We start from the raw sequence: 17,325 nt of genomic DNA, 5'->3' as shown, positions 1-17,325 counted from the left end.
TCACTGAATAGAGTTTTCTTTTCCTTGAGGTTTCATCCTCTGCTGGGGGGACAGTGTGGCTAGTTCTTGGAATACCTCCAGTTTTAGTATGTGTTGCTTGCTCTGTTTAAACAGACAGCCAGGAAGACGTTACATCTACATGGGAGACATAGTTTGTTCTTGTCTGGTTGTAAAACACTTTGAACGTGGTATCCTACAAGCCATGAGGCAAATGGTGATATGCCAAGATTCTCTGTTTGGATACTTGGATCAATAAGAGTCCATGGACGACTTTGGTCATTGGGATAAGGTTATAGGAGAGACTGAAAGAAATGCATACAGGGTATTGGATTTGCTGGACCCTGGGAATACCAGGTCTGGGCAAAGTTCCCAAAGACATCTGGGGAAATTTTTGCTTTTCCTTCAGCAGGACTGAGCTTATATCCCTAGTGATAAGATGGTGCGGTCTATTTAGCAGTGGCAGGGTCAGGCAAAGTGGGAGATGATCGGTACTAGTAATCAGATATTTGGCTTGATGACCTCTGCACAGCTTTCCTGGCTGAACAAGCAGTGTTACTGCTTGAGAGCAACTAGAATTTGTGACTTAGGATCAAAACATCAGGTTCCTCGTGTTGATCACCAATGAAAAGGTATCGTCTTCTGACACTTCAGCCACCCTTGGCACTCGGCAATGCTTTTTGGAAACTACCCCTTTAAAAGCCTACATGTAGGCTGCTTTGGAGGGCCGCTGTAAGGGGACATAGTGGGACTTCTAATATTTCAGGTTGACCCTACATCAGCAATAAATGCAATACAAAGTACAGAACAAAATTTGACTCTGTTCAACACTCTTTGTGAAAAGGATGGTTGGGGTCAACAAAACCACATCTGTCTTCAGTTCATTTAGAACAAATCCCCTTCAATTTTTTTATCCCAGTTTGATCGCTAACACCAAAAGTCTGAGTCTGTATATTCCCACTTGATTTAAAGAGATTCTGTCACTATTCTGCATATGTCTTCCTAGACCAATTAACAAACCTCTCTTTTTCCTGTGGCTGGACTATATCTGAACCAACTTACTTAGCAAGGGAAGTTCTTAGAAAGTGCAGCATATGACTGAACTTTATCCCAAGGTGATGTCATGAGGCAGCCCTGGAGTCCTTTACTGTTACTTTCACCAGCCGTTCTGCAATGGAAAACTCCTAATGGAGTTATGTCATGCTCTGGAAGTGTAGAAAAGTTGTGTAGGTGTGGATGGCTCAAGCTGCAAAGTCAGGCCTTCAAGAGGCTTAGGAGGAAAAGACAAATGGGCAAATCATGGGATGTGGCCATTGGAGAAGATCACCAAAATGAAACACGTCTGGGAAAGAGGGAGAGGCAAGTCAAAGAATAGCTCATTAGACTAAATTCTGCTTTGTCTCATAGCTTCTGGGTTAGACTAGAACTCATCTCTTAAAAGCTACACTGCTAATTTATTTGTAAGTGTGAATTTGTGGATTCCTAGCATATTTGGCTTCTTTGTTGATAGCTGAAGGCCCTTGGCTTGAGTCTTGACAAGAAGTCCCCTAACTGTTGGCTTGCTTCCATCATCCCTAAAGCACCATTAATTATTTTTAATGAAGAAATCCTTTCTGCTGCCAAATGACCTTTCTGAGATTCAGTCTGAGCTAGATTTTTCCACTTCTTGCTTAGGCTCCAAGATCTACAAATACACATAACCATGAAAGAGATTAGCACAGAGGAAACTGATGTGGACTGGTTCCTAATTCCAAATAAGAAAACTAATTGGAAAGGAGCAATTTACAATTTGAAGGGAGTATAAGACCTCCCCTGGATTTCCATGACTGAACAACCCACTGCAGTTTCCTAGTTTTAAACCCAGAATCGAATGATATTGTATAACTTCAAACGACTCAGCTAATACCTAACACAGAAAAATGAGGTTTTTTCAATGAGCAGTTGCACCCTGCACTTACCCCACCTAAGGGCGCTGTACAAAAGTGATGCATCAGGCCACTGCCTCCAACAATTTCTGTGAACATCCAAAATCCTATACAAAGTAGATCAAACTCCTGCAAAGAATGAGGTCGCACCGTGCAGAGCTTTGTCCAACTTACAGGATTAGCTTGAGGACACCGGCAATATTTGGGGAAACCAAGGAAGTTATACTCCATAGCCCAGGCGAATGCAGTATTGTGAGGAGCTGCTTCTCTTTGTGGCTGTCCTCCCAGTTGCTTCTTTCTCCCTCAGCTGTGCGAAGGTGGGGGAAATGCTGCGTGGAAGTGAGTAGGTGACTGTGCTGGGCTGATCTGACCAGCCTTGTGTTTTTGCAGTGGAACTTCCCGTTGCTAATGCTTGTTTGGAAGATGGCACCAGCGCTGTGCTGTGGAAACACTTTGGTTATTAAGCCAGCTGAACAAACTCCTCTCACGTCGCTGTACATTGGCTCGCTGATCAAGGAGGTAAGGAAATGTGAACATCCCATCTAGGTACTGCTCTTTTAAGGTCATAAGCAAGACTGTGTTTTGAATTGGCTGTGTAGGTTCTTAGGTTTTAAAGATGTTAAAGCCTCACAGAGGAAAGCGTCAGTCTCTTCTTACAAAGGCCCTCATGACTGGCAGTGGCTAGCTGGGAGGTAGCAAAGATCACAAAACCTGTAGGGTTTTTTTATCAGGAAGCAACAGAGGGGAAAAAAATGGTCCTTTTATTCCTCTGCCTTGTCTTCCCTTTTCCCAAATGAGGGAAAGACTGCAGCTCGGTTTTATTAGACAATGGGACAAAAAAGAGTGTGATTAGACAGCAGCGTTGGGCTTTTACCATTTTTAAGTGGGATAATTCAACCAAGACAGAGTGCCATGGGAAACAATTCTTTATAATTTCTGTGGTTTGTAGAACAATTCAGCTATGTCTGGCCTTTACAGCCAACTCAATACTGACATAAAGGCAAGATCATAGGTTAGGATTTCAAAATGTTGGTTTAGGGCTTGCCAGGGAGGATCTCAGGTGTCCTCAGAACTACTAATCATACAGAGGTGGTGGGAGGTGCACAGTACCTTCCAGGACTGGTCGGTACATTGGCTTCCTATATCTATGTATGTGACTAATTGTCAGGAAAGCAATTCTCTTGGCTTAGCCTGGGAGAAAATAGGATACCTTAATAATTGACACTTAGGGCTCCTCTATCAGGAAAGGCAGTGCAAAAATACTACTAGTTGAGTATCTCCTGCAGTTAACTGACTTAATAAGGTTACACAAGATGAGTGAGCATAGGGTGCAGTTTTCATGACTTCTAGTCAGCCCTGCCATACCACTGCTTTTTTCACTTTGACGTACAGCTCCCCAAACACAGGTGTAGCATTCACCCCAAAAAGCCATTCAATTCTGATGAAATTAATTTTTCTAGCTGAAATTCTAAGCTGCCTGTTTCTCACAGTTTCCCTTCAAGGCAGAAGTGTAATTAGAGCAGAATAATTTTATTTGAAGATGCTCCTTTCTCCACCCAAAATTAGCTAAATTCTTTGCAGTTTTTCAGAAGAATAAGGGTTTTTTTTTGTTTGGGTTTTTTTTCATCTTTAAAAGGATGCAGAAGATGTTAACACACAAGCAAAGCTATGTGTTAGGTTCAATGAAATAATTTCAGGCCAACCAAAATATTTTTGCTTTCATTTTTGCTGAAAAACAGAAAAAACCCATTTTGGCTCAGCGTGACCTGAACCAGTTTTTTGCTTCCTTGTGGCTTTGCTGCTGACTCCAAACACCATTACTTGCACAGTATGACATGCAGTATTTTTTTGAAAACTCATTAGCCAAGATGCAAACTCTGTTAAACTCACTTTTATCATTGTCACATCCATAGAAGAAATCAGACTGCCCTTCCGATTTATTAAAAAAAAAAAACAAACCACAACTTCTGAAGATAATTTTTTGCAAGGTACATGAGCAGTTACTTCATTTTGTCTGTATTAGGAAGGAGCAACTGCATTTATTGAGATTTTATGTTAAAAAGCCACAAGAAATGAAGTGAACACTTAATATCCTGCAATTCCATTGTTACAAAATGCAGGGAAAACAACCTTGTGCAATCGGTAGTAGGGGAGGGCTAGCCTAGAAGAGCATAACCCTGGAAACTCTTGTTTCAGGAAGTAAAAACAGACCAGTAAGTCCCGCACTTCTCCTCGCACTGGAATTTCACCTAAAGTTTTGCCATTTGTCTCTTTTGGCAAAATTGCTAGTTGGCTAAACTAGGTTGTAAATGTGGTGGAAACTGGCATAAGTCTGTTACCATCTGCTCTTGTATTCCTGTTTTATTAGCCCCATCATCTAGTGAGGTTTTACTGACTTCTTAATCCCTCTGGCCCCTGAAGAACCACAAATGTCAACCTTTGTTCAAAACAAACTTTCATTCAGTTACCCCTTGGCTCCAGCTGCACAGTAGTAGCTGGGGGCCAAGTTTGGCCAAAAGACTCACTCTCTTTTGACTTGAAACTGGGACTTCTCCAAGAATTCTTACTGAAACTTGGCATTTCCTAAGTATGGCTGTTACTTTCACCCACGTCTACTCCAGCTGGTAGCACGCAGCCATGTTACTGGAAAGTCTGGAAAACAGTGATGTATCTGGTTATGGGCTCCTTGTCTGCAACTTGCAATTTTTAATTGCAAGGAATAGAGTGCAGCTAATTTAAGCTTCCTGACAACTGAACTGCAGCTCTTAGGAGTGCAGGTCAGCTCCAGCGTGTTCAAAATCTCTCTTTACAAAGCTGTATTAAACCTCTGTTTTAGGTGGGTTTCCCTCCAGGTGTGGTGAACATTGTGCCAGGCTACGGCCCCACAGCTGGAGCTGCTATTTCTACCCATCACAGCATTGATAAAATTGCTTTTACTGGATCAACAAAGGTAGGTGATGGATTTCTCATAAAACACCTGCTGTACCTCTATGTATTCTCTAAAACTTCCATCCACTTAACACTGGACCAATGAAATGTCGGTGACTTCTGTATTGCCAACACCATTTTCCATCATGTTCCATGGGACACGGTGTCTCGGAAGTGTCTGGGATTTGTCTAATTCAGGTCCTTGTGCCTGTGATAATCCCATATCTCTGTAAGCTGGGTTTTGCCAAACTGCCACAATTCTGTAAAACTGTCAGTAGTAGATGTTCTGACATAAGGTAAGACGCTATAGAGGAGAGTCTGGCAGTGAGTGACTTAACAACATGTCATTGATCTGATGGAGTTTCTGGGCTAGTTTGCCTGCCAGTCCTGCCCTGTAAGCATGTGCAACTGGAAAACCTGTCAGTCAGAGTCCTGAACAATTTTTCTTCGGCTTTAGTTACTTCTGAGGAACGAGGACTTAAGTAAAAACGTGGCTGCGTGCCCAAGGCTTCCTCTGCTGACATGGATGGGATTAACATTTGAGCTTCTTTTGAGACCTCCACAGTAAAGCACCTTCTATTCAGTTTTTTCCTGTAAATAGCTATGGCTGCCTTGCTTAGGAGAGGGGTGGAAGTGAGACCTCTGCACTATCAGACACCTACAGCCATCCCTTTCTGTACCTACACAGGGGAAAGGAGCACATGGCTCAGCCTAGTCCACGGAATTGAACGCAGCTGTGGCATGCAAACAGATTTGTCTCTAGTAATCACTGCTGCAAGTTCTCAACCAAAAGCTTGCTTAGAAATGTGAATGTTTTTCCACTCACTGCTTTAGACTTTTCTTGCAATATATACGCACCCCCTGAAGAGGGGCTGTGTCCAAAGAACGGAAATGCTGATGCCAATGGGTACAGTTGAGGCAAATACAGTCTCTTCTCTTTTATTTCCTTGGGTAATGTTATTCTTGCTGAGCATTTGCCATATTCATCTATTCTCATGTCTATCTTCACAATTGCAGAGTGTCATCTAATTGCGTGATGATGACAAATTACCTTGAATGGTATTCTTGGTCGGTAAAGGTGACTTACTAAACACTCAAAAGCTGCTGCATTTAACAACAGTACCATCTAGTGGCTTTGTGTACATGCTAACTGCTTTCTTATCCCATAAGCAAAGATGTTTTAAGCCTTAGTTTCTGTATAGGGATCATGGGAACAAACACAAACGCAATAAAGTAAAAGTTCACAATGAGCTTTTACTCTCTTGATAGTTCACCCAGATACATAATTCTCTCCAAATCCTAGATCAGAAATTTTTAGCCCAGATTAGATGCTGGCTGCAAGAAAACAATAGAGCTTATAGACTCATCCAGTCCACATGGGTCTGTTTGGGTTTTTAATGAAAAAGGAGTATCCAGTGGATTAGGTGCAGAAGGAAAATCTCAGCTGCTGGAGCCTGTAGGCAAAAAACTCCTATAGATGCTGTGCTTGTCTTCCTAATCCATGGGTGTGCAGGAAACACTGAGGGAGACAGATTCTTTGCTAATGCATGTGTAATTTAGAAGTGTTTTCTTCCCCCTCCACCCATCTGTGAGTTCAGCTGCATCTCTGTGGTATTTGCAGCATAATGCTACTGTTTCTGAGCCAGGAAGTGAAGCTAATTCAAAATACATTTTGACTTAGTTTTTAAGCCCCAGCTTGGGCTCAGGGCCAGCCTGGAAATACTAATCTTAAACTCCACAAGAATTTTCTCATCCAGATTTCTTGCTTTTCCTTAGTTTATTAACTTACTCCTTTTCAGCCAGCTAGCTTGTAGTAATGCTTCTTGCAAAGCTATGTGTATCTACAGCAGGATGCATCACTTATTTCTGCTGTCCCTAGGACTAGGCTGCTGAGTGACTAGATGATCTGCATTGCTAGGTTCAGGAGTCTTCCTTGAGTTACAAAGGCAGCCCATGAGAAGTCCAGACCTATAACTGCCAGCCAGCTGCCCCATGCTTTCCTTGCTTACAGCTCTGCTCCAGTGCAACAGTGTTTTTAAGCAGAAATGAAGTCAAGATTGTGATGTGCAAAGGTAAAATATAAGAAAGCCAGATACAAAATGAAGAAATTCAAATATAAGGTCACGCTTAAACGAAAGAAACTGCCTTAACAATTGAAGCTTCCAAATAGTTTTAACTGACAGTGTTTCTAACAAAATTAGATTACTAAACTATTCCAATGCTTGATCTATGCTCTTCTTGTGAGGAATTCTATTCTTTAAAACAGAAAGAGAAAATGCTGTTTTGGTGTTACTGGTATAAAAAAGAAATATCCTAGTCAGAATTTGGGGAAAACCTTTGATATGAAACAATTTTTTTGGGGTGGGGGCGGGGTGGGAAGAAGCCTTAGTTTGACATGACTTTGGTTAAATTCTGGAAGCAGAGTAAATCTCTCCCTTCAGGACAGGGTGGCCAGATAAAATCCACCAGATGGTCAGAGCAGGTTCCTGGGCAGGAAGTGCCACAGCAGAGCTAGATAGTTTGTTGACATCGTCAGGTATTCACTTGGAAGGAACATGACTCAGCTACTCTTGTGTGTGGAGCAGCTCACCCTGAACTGTCAGAAAGAAGTAGTTTTCTCCTAAATGTCAAAATCTCTACATGGCTTTCTGGTACGGGAGTGGTAACAGATAGGAATGGTGAGTTATCATTGCCTTGGCAAGTTCTGCTCTAAGAAGTTGAACTCCCTATTTTTAAAAGTAAAACTAAACCTTGGAGCCCCATTGCCAGTTCTGCTCACTGGCTTGCGCTGGGTGGGAAATGCCTTGTTCTGCAGCTCTGGGTAGCAGATAACTTCAGGATACAGTTCCTGTAGTGCTCTCACAGAACCCAGCTTTCAGATCTGCCTAAAACGGACATTAATTCTGCGGCTGTTTTTGACCCAACACATCACAGCAGTCGGAAACTCAAATAACTTAAGAATGTTATCCCTGAGTTCTACCTGATTCAGCTACCCACCAGGCTCTTTTACTTGTGTTAGCATCATATTTGACATGCTGAGTTAAGACTTTCAGAGGAAACAGCTCATGTCCTCTTTGTGTCTCAATGCTGCAGGTTGGAAAACTGATCAAGGAAGCTGCTTCTAAAAGCAACCTCAAAAGGGTGACATTAGAGCTTGGAGGGAAAAACCCCTGCATTGTGTGTGCAGATGCAGACTGTAAGTATTGGCTGCTGTGTTTATTTGCTGTAAGATGCTGGGAGTGTGGTGTTTTGCTGTGCCTCTGCTGTCCTTTGGCAGCTAGTAGGGCTGGTGTTTGCCACTGTATCCACCCCAAAGGCTGTAGGAAACCCCTGTCCAAGAGCAGAACGCACTTCTCTTTCACTGGAGCTCTTGCCTAGCTCAGGGACCATTCCCATGGCAAATGAGCAGACCATTATACTGCTGCCTTCCCTGGAGATGGCTGCAGTTGCAGACAAATCTTGCATTTGTGCATTTCTGCTGTTGTGGTGCCTCCTTTCTGGTTGGCAGTACTGCAGAGCCTGTGCCAAGCAGTGGGGAAAGCAGTTTTCTAAAATGCAGCCTTTCTGCAGGCACTCCTATGATAGGAGGGTTTTGTAGGACCTGATCTAATCCAGCCTTCAGCTCTGTCCCAGGGATCTGCGGGACTCATTTCACATGTTCTATCGTGACTTTGTTGCATTATCCAGTAGCGCTAGGAGATATGTGTAACTTGTGACCACCAAAGTGGTTGGAAAATCCTATTTGGCTTGGGGAAAATACTTTCCACTCTCCTGCACCGCACAGAGGAGGTTGAAAGCCAGAGGTATTTGTGCCATCTGCTAACAGTGAGCATTGCAAGGACCCAGTCTGAGCTGGCTGGACAACAGAAGGGCATGCTGCCTTCTAAACAATCACTACTGAAACTAGTCTTCAGGAGCCAGTGCATGTATCTAGGAATGCACATCTGAATTCCCACAGCAAGAAAAGCTGGTTGCTGCCCACAGTGAGTCCTTGTGGAAGAAAGTATCAGGAGCTGTGGCAAACTAGACCTGGAGACAAAAGGCAGGAAGAGGAGTGGAAATTATAAGAGATCTGGTTTGGGGGCAGTATGAGGCCCTGTGAGTGCCTTCAATGGGTGTGGACAATTGTCAGCATTTTTTAAGGAGACTTTCAAAAGAGAAAGGAAAAAACAAGTCTGGAAACACTGGGAGGTTGAAACTGTGCATGTGGTAACGCTTTTCCCTCCTGGGCCGTGTTGCAGTGGACTTGGCAGTGGAATGTGCCCATCAAGGCGTGTTCTTCAATCAAGGGCAGTGCTGCACGGCGGCCTCGCGAGTGTTCGTGGAGGAGCAGATATATCCGGAGTTTGTCAAGCGCAGCGTGGAGTATGCCAAGAAGCGACTTGTTGGAGACCCCTTTGATGCCAGAACTGAACAAGGGCCCCAGGTAACTGTGTGCCTGAGAACAGTTGTTGTTTGGTTTGGGGTTGTGTTTTTGCTTAATTTTCCTTGTATAAATATTATCCTTGTGAATATGGTCCCAGCAGAAGCGCCGAGGGGTGAGTAATATATCATGGCTTTATTTTTCTCTCTATTTTAAATACCAATTAATCATAACTGTTGAAATGTTATGTTGTAATTTTTTTAAACACAAATGTATTTAATTCACTTCTTATCCAGCTTTATGGAAGGGGCCGTCTCCCTGGTACAGTAATACAAAGCATGTTGAAGTGAGCAATAACAATGCACAGAAGAGTGCAGCTGCAGAAACGGCCATTCAGCTGCTTGGCTCTGTTGGTGATGACAAGCAGTTAGAGCCCAGGGACTCCTGAGTCCCCACTTTCCCTCTGCCCCATTTCTAATCCTTTGGATTCGTTACAGCTGAATTAGGAGGAAGAATCATGCCAAGCTGCTGTCACGACCAGCCTTGTCAATGCTTCCGGAGCTTTCCTCATATTTTTCCTTCCACAGCAATCTGAGCTGTGGTGGAGCACTCTGGAGGAAGATGTTCCTCAGGACAGATCTACTAATGGGGCCACTGTTTGCTATGAAAAATAAAGGGGGAATCCCAGAAATCTATGGCCTAGGCCTCCTGTTCTCAGTACTGCACTTTGAGCTTTGCTTCCTTGATGCTAATCTAGGATCCCTCAGAGAAGGAATGACTGGGGGGACATCTGCCTCCCTTTACCTGAATCTAGGCCCATTTACACAGGATGCATGCATGGCAAAACCTCATCCCCTGTTCATGCTGGGGCCGCATCTACCTGTAACTTGCTTAGAAAGAGATTTCAAACTGCTCAGCAGTCTTAGGAAAATAATCCCATGTTGGAACTTGCTTCAGCAGAGATGAGCTGACCCTCAAACTGTTTCAAGGTCTGCTCTTACCTTCTCTTAAGGGCTGTCAGCTTTTCAGGTTTGCTTGGGTTTTTTTGTGTTTTTTTTTTTTCCTTTTTTAATAACATCATCTTAAACCTTATCCAGCAGTAGCAGTAAGTGAGCTGCATTTATAGTTAGTCCCATAAGGACCACGTTCACCTGGCTGCTCTAAAGATACCTTTGATTTAATGGGAACAGCCCCTGAAGTCGTAGGGAGTAGCTGTGTGGTTTTAAAGGATGAAAGACACTGCAGTGAGCAGAACATGTAGAATTGGGCTGCTTATTTCAGTTCATCCATGTTCCCAGCTCTTGCCAGGCTGTCAGAGCACTTCCCAGTGAGCACTATGGCAGAGCACCATGTTCTGGTATCACTGCTGTGGCTTAAGGGAGACTCTTTGCATACAGAGCTATAATTAAGGATAACAGTAAGTTGGAATAGCAGCTTCTGGTCAGATTTCAAATATGGCCCATCTGTCCTCTTTCCCTGTCCTGGCTTACCTGTTACGCTTGTAGCCGGGAGAGATAGCACACCCACGCACACACCTGAACTTCTCTGCATGCAACTGTCAAACCCAGGATGGGAAGGTGTTGAGAGAGTGGGAGGAAACTGTTAATCCCAAAGCTTTCATGTGGCTGCCAGGGCAAAGGAACAACCACTTCCTCTGCAGCTATAGTTGCTTGCTGTCTAGAGTCTACACTGTAAGATGCAACGCAGAAATTAAAGAAGAGAGAAACGGTGCAGTGTCACAAGGGCTTAAAATACCTCCAAAAGTAGCAAAGGTTCACACCTGCCCACAAGTTACTGTTCACATGTGAAACTTCCAGATCAAATTTTTCCTCTTTTCCTGAAGTAACCTGCTGTGCTGTGAGGGGTTTTTTTATCTTAAACTGATGGGTAAGGGCAAAACCACCAGGAAAAATAATCTTTTTTTAATTCTTCACCTCTCCCTGTCAGGCCTCAGTTGCTTCAGGTTGTTGCTTTCATTCCCCTTTGTGGGTCAGGGTGAACATACACAACAGCATTACAAAACTGGCTGCATGCTACTGTGTAGACCCCTTTCTGGGACAATCACCGGCTTAGAAACCAACAGTGGGTAGGAGTTGGAGAATGCCTTTAGGCTGGCAGTCGTTATAGCCCATGATCTTTTTGGTCCTACATCACCTCCAAGTGCTTGTAGCCAGATAACGGGGCCTGCAACTTACAGAGGGTTCAGAAGGACTAAAATAGGAGAGCCTCTGCAGTCCAGACTTTGAGCTCTGTGAAACTAAGCCACACCATGGCTGAGCATAGTGCTCCAAGTAGCTGCTGAGACAACCTGGTGCAGGACAGCACAGGGTGACAGCCAATACTGTTCCACAAGAACTTAAAAGTTGATGCAAGCTAGTCCTGGAAAGGTGGTTCTGTCTGCAGCTGTTTGCTCCTATATTGCACTGCACTTATGAAATAGATTGGGGAACCGACTGATTCAGATCTGATCCAGCCTTTTTGGAAGTGAGGAAGAAAGGTTTTTGCTCAGGTCAGTTCCGTGATGTGGATTACTCTGCACAGGCATGGTGCTCATGGCGTGGGTGTGGGGAAAAGACTGTGCCAGCTGCAGTATTGGGTTATGCTGATACAAACTGCACTGCTCTGATCAAAACTGGGTCAAATTTAAACAGTATTAAATTTAAAGAGAAATGAGGCATGCTTCTGATGAGACTTCTCCAAAACTCACATGTGTCTGACTATGCTGGCTGGAGTTCAAAGGACACCACAAGAAACCTGAGGGGTCGTCAGGACTGTTTGAGTGGAGTGCCAACCTCAAATGCAGACCAAGGGCATTTTTTAACTTGGGAGTTTTGTGAGCTGTATCATAGGAAATAATAAACTAAATCTGCACAGATGGCAAACTGGTTAACTAGTGCATTATACAATTGTGAACAGCAGACTGCATTAGATGAGACTAAAGTCCTGGTAGACTAGAACAGGCATTAGATTAGAACAAGACTGGACTAGTTTTGTTACTGTAGAACCCCAAATACTGCAATTTGTGGACTATAAGGCCTGGTCTACAGGAAGGGAATAAGCATTAAGGCTGCCTCGTGGCACTTGCCTGCCAAAAGTTTTTCAGCCTCGAACCTATTATTTGATTTTTAAGCTGGTGAATATTTTCCTTAGACTGTAGGCATTTGTCTACTTTTGGATTAAAGCATGAAAGTAAAATATGTAAGTAGAAAGAGTACGTGTCCAACAGTTGGTTGGACATGGTTGTGGTGTTATTTGGGAAGTTTACAAATGCTAGGTTTGGAAACAAGAAGACTGCTCCTTGCAGTCTTGGCTTAAATGAAGAAAGATGAAGATTTAGGTGTTCTCGGATTTCCATCATTGCAGTGGTCCTTAGAAGCCTTCCTCTCTTTTGAATTAGATGGACAAGTAGTAGAATTTGCTCTAGCAGATCATCTGTTTTTAACAGAAGTCAATGCTTGAACTGTAAATAATAGTGGAGCAGGGGACAGAATTTAAACAAGCCTTGCAAGCTCTAGTTACAATGACAAACAGTTCCACCCTTGCATGTCATTTTTACAAATGTTTTCTTTCCCCAGTGTCTTTTCATCTAACTGTAGTTTGCCTTGCAACAAGTTACAGCTGTATAAATATCCTTGTTTTGTTTTCTGTGAAGTGGATGAACTGGATTGGTCTGGATCACAGACATGCCAGGATGGAAAGCACTTGCAGATATTTTCAAATTATTTACATTTGGCAACTAAGCAACCAGACAAATAGACAATATGTATGACACCTGCCTCCTTACTATGTGACACTCCGTGTCCTACATGAGGGCACACTTTTCCTTGTGCAGTAGCATGTGTCAAGTGTTTTCTTGGGTAGCGTCTTCACACATGAGAGAACATGAGCACTTAGTACAAGCTGTCCACAGTGCATATGATACACACATCTGTGTGGCAGGAGATGTGCTGTTCTCTGTTTTCGCTGTGTACCAGAAGTACCCCAAGGACACCCTCCTGAAGCTTTGATATTTGTCTAAAAGCATGAAAACTTGGATTGCATGTGGCCAGGATTAACTAGGGACAGGATATAGTCTGTAATCTGGAGGAGTCGAGTGTGGAACGCTCCATGTAAACAGTCCCAACTGGCAACCTGCCCTGCTGAAATAAAAACAGATGCCTAGGGAGGGGTATTGAACCAGTACAAGCATCTGGAGATATCTAGCATTCAGAATAACCTCCCAGGTTGCCAGGGCACCTTGAACCGGTGGGTGGAGTCTTTTACTTAATCACCTCAATGAATTTGTTGAGCTTTTTGTTAGTTTTACTTTTTAAAAACATCTCCATAAGTCTTTTACCAGCTGCAGTATGCTCTGATGAGGCGTTTCAGCACTTAATTATGTATCAAGCAAATAGTCACATCTGTTTGTTTGAAACCTGACAATACCTGCAGTACATTGCTGCATGTGGCGCACAAAAGGAGGACTGGTACTGATCAGAAGTTCTGTGGGCTTCTGCACCTCTTCCCAGCACATGACCCACTGTGCTTGTGGAGTACGCAATGTCTCCTCCAAGTCTTGGTGGAGGTCTGCACAGCTGTGTGACCTCAGTGTCCTGTAACTGGACTGGCCGTTCCCCATCCCTACTGAAACCCCTAGTTTAAAGGCCAGTAACAGAACAGTACTCGCTATTTGTGATTAATGCATATGTACGTATGGGTGGGGAGGAGTTAGGCTAGGTTGGTAGTTAAAAGTGAGGATATGGCTGCCAGTCCTGAGAACCAAAAAATGCTGCGATGGTACTAGTCTCTGAGATCTGTGAAAGGTGATTCTGATGGCTTTAGTGCAGTAGTTGTTCTGAAGTCACCCCACTAATAGGGCCTATCTTTGAGGCTGTTTGTATTGCATGATTGTGTGTGGAAAGAGATGGAGGCAGAGCTTGCTAGGTTCTTCCAGCTGGGGACAGATAGCTGCAGGTGAAGCTGCACATAACAGCGAAGTTGACTTAATAGTTTACCTTCATTCACCTTCCTGTGCACTGATTCTGTTGCTGGTCAGATCCCTTGCTGAGCTGACTGAGCTTGCTGGCCCAGCAAAACCCATCTCGGGCTGTTCTCCTGAGCTAAATCAGTGCATGGAGAAGGTCAGTAAGTCCCAGAGCTGGAGTGAGGTGAGCTGTGGGAGAGCATATCCAGGGTGGGAGACCCCCTCCATGTGGCAGCAAACTATTAGATAAGATTAAATTATCACATGTAACTTCACCTTCTCTGTTCTGTGGCTCAGGGCTAGGCCCACATCCTGTTTTTCAGCCTGTTTATTGCCTGGCTGCCATGTCATAGAACAAGATGTAAACTTACCCAGTTTGACAGTGCCCAGCAAATGTGCCCCTGGCCCATGTACCATGATTCTGGTCTCTGGAACAGTGATAATAAAGGCACTGCTGTCTGTTTCTTTTCCTTTTGTGTCTGACAGATTGACCAAAAACAGTTTGATAAAATCCTGGAGCTGATAGAAAGTGGGAAGAAAGAAGGGGCTAAGCTGGAGTGTGGGGGTCTTGCCATTGAAGACAGAGGCCTGTTTATAAAACCCACTGTGTTTTCGGAGGTCACTGACAACATGCGTATTGCCAAAGAAGAGGTACAGTACAAGTCACCTGAACCTTTATATGCATTTACTACTGTAAAAGGGAAAGAAAAGAGGTATGGTCGTGGTTTGAAGTGAAAACCTGCGAGGACAACAGAAGTTTCACTTATTTTAGTGTCCTAACAACTGCCTAATGCTGAAATCCATTCTATTAATGAAGTATCAGTAAGGTGAGCTTCCATTTGGAGTGTGTGTGCCTGTGGGGGAGAATTGTGAGAGGAGAAGGGGGAGAGCAGAACAGGAAAGAAACTGTCAAAATGTTTTAGTAGCAATTTTTGTGCAATTAATGGGTGTTCGTTTGCCAGCCCTTTCTAATGCCTTGCTGCTTTCCCCCATTTTGTTTGGTTTTCCAAAAGGGAAGTAGTCCTGTGGGTGTACTCACTGGACAAAATCAAGCCCAGACAAAAATGTAGTAGATAATACTACCCTAAGGCTTTTGGGTCTCATATCAGGAGAACTTGATAGAATGAAAAATACAAGCACATGGCTTGCCTAGATACAGCTGCTATAAATGCTGCTTCCAAATAAGAAATAGTGGTGATGGAGGGGTTTCTGTCTGAATCCTTGATTTTGAATATATATAACTTAGTAAAAATAACTGGAACAGTGGCAGGCTGGAGCAATTCTGTGTACTCTGTGCCCTGAAATTTGAAGGTTTTCTGAAGACACAGTTAAGCTCTCCCACTCTATGCAGGCGGATGGTTGTCCCTGCTGTGAGCTCTTATGCACCTCCTACTGAGTGGACTTGAAATTGCTCAGCTGTGGTACAAGCTGATTCAGAGAGACGGAGGACACTGTAATGTGTGTTCTTGCTCCACTACTTTGTAGAAAAGGAGTTGCTTTATTGCAGAAAAGTGGGACAAGAACTCTGGGACCTGAAGCTGGTGAGGAGGGAAGGAATGGCCCTGCTACACTGCCACCAAAGATCTTTTCTCAAGTAGCCTTAGCATGTGAAATAATCCCAGATTCCATTCTCATGGTGAAATCTCCTGAGGCTGACCACTTTTTTCCTATATGAAAACATGGTTGAAGCCAGCAAAGTGCAGATCTAATACTCTGGCTTTCATTATTCATACACAGAAAAATTGAACAAGCTGCATGTGATTAGATCCTGTGATATTCCTTTGGAATAGAAGTTAATCTACTTTTCCTCATGTTCCCCAACGGAAAATAAGTGGTTGCCAAAGTCTAACTGGCACTCGTATTTTATAGTTTAGCCTAGTGCTTTTTATGAGGCTGCTTACTGTTCACTCCTGGCAAAATGTTTAGATGTCTCAGATCTGCCACAGAATCTCTAAGGGACCTGGGAAAGATATCAGTCAGTCTCAGCATGAGTTACATTCTAAAAATAGAGGGAATAAGAGCTGAAAATCCCATGACAGGACTTTTTTTAATGAACTGACTCCAAATCCCAGGTCATGATTCATGAAGCGTACCCAGTTTCATTCATTTGCAGTTTTGTTGCAAATGCACGTCCATTCTTTGCCTAGGATCAAGGCTCTAGCTATGTACCTGGATCTCACAAACCAAAGAAATTTAGAAGCACTTGTATGAGCCTAAAGGCCAGGCAAACTGCTTAGCCTGGCCCTCAAGGTTGCACAAGTGAGATTGTATCTCACCTTCAGCAGGGATTTACTGTACTGAAAGACCATGCAGGGCAGAAAAGGGCCCCACCTTTGCTACTGCACTCGGTGAGAGACTCCATCCCAGAAGGTGGGAAATGCTGTGTATGCCAGCTGCCTTTATACTGGCAGCTGGGGAAGCCAAGTTTGTGGTCAAACACATAGGTGGTAAATGCACTGCATGCAAATAAACCGCATACAATGACAAAATCAGAGTTAAAACCAAGGAAGAAAAGTTGCAATCCTTTAAATATATTAATTACTTCTTGAGTACACTCAACTTCTGAGTTCAAAAGGAGAGTCGTAAATAGAGTAAGGATGAATCATTTGAAACTTGTCCAGATCTAACTCTGCTTCTCTGGATTGTTATAGATGATCCATTAGTTGTTGGATCTTAGCACATATTAACTACTATAGCACATCACTGCGCTTCCTTTGAAGTCAGCTTAATCAGTAGTTTTTAGGAGACTCTTATCAGTGACTTCTAGAAGGCTAGGATGTAACGTTCTAAACATAGTATCCAAACAAAGCATCTGATTCTGGTTACTTCAAAATTACCATGATTAGCAAAGGCTCTCCTATACTAATGTTTCATTGATGTGTGCAGATTTTTGGGCCCGTTCAGCCAATCATGAAGTTCAAGAGTATAGAAGAGGTCATAAGAAGAGCGAACAGTACCGAGTACGGACTTACGGCTGCAGTGTTCACAAAGAATCTGGACAGAGCATTAACGCTAGCTTCCGCGTTGCAGTCGGGAACCGTCTGGTAAGCAGTGTGGGACCTGAGTGTGGGCTGGGATTTTGTTCCCTGGGAGGGGAGAGGGATGTATGATTTTAAGTGCTGGAGGTAAGATGTATTTGTAGTCTGCTT

General features: G+C 43.4%; 1 protein-coding gene across 1 annotated transcript in view; it reads left to right on the top strand.

Annotated features, from left to right (window-relative positions):
• ALDH1A3 (aldehyde dehydrogenase 1 family member A3) overlaps positions 1-17,325 on the top strand; it is a 37,133-nt gene that overhangs the window by 14,492 nt on the left and 5,316 nt on the right. Inside the window, exons 6-11 of the mRNA XM_064456118.1 lie at positions 2,313-2,441; positions 4,759-4,872; positions 7,944-8,046; positions 9,092-9,276; positions 14,663-14,827; positions 17,063-17,220. Coding sequence (XP_064312188.1) covers positions 2,313-2,441; positions 4,759-4,872; positions 7,944-8,046; positions 9,092-9,276; positions 14,663-14,827; positions 17,063-17,220 — 854 coding nt within the window. The remainder of the gene's footprint in view (positions 1-2,312; positions 2,442-4,758; positions 4,873-7,943; positions 8,047-9,091; positions 9,277-14,662; positions 14,828-17,062; positions 17,221-17,325) is intronic.

This window comes from Phalacrocorax carbo, chromosome 7, assembly GCF_963921805.1.
Source record: "Phalacrocorax carbo chromosome 7, bPhaCar2.1, whole genome shotgun sequence".
Lineage (NCBI taxonomy): Eukaryota > Metazoa > Chordata > Aves > Suliformes > Phalacrocoracidae > Phalacrocorax > Phalacrocorax carbo.
This window is presented reverse-complemented; position numbering and strand designations above follow the sequence as displayed.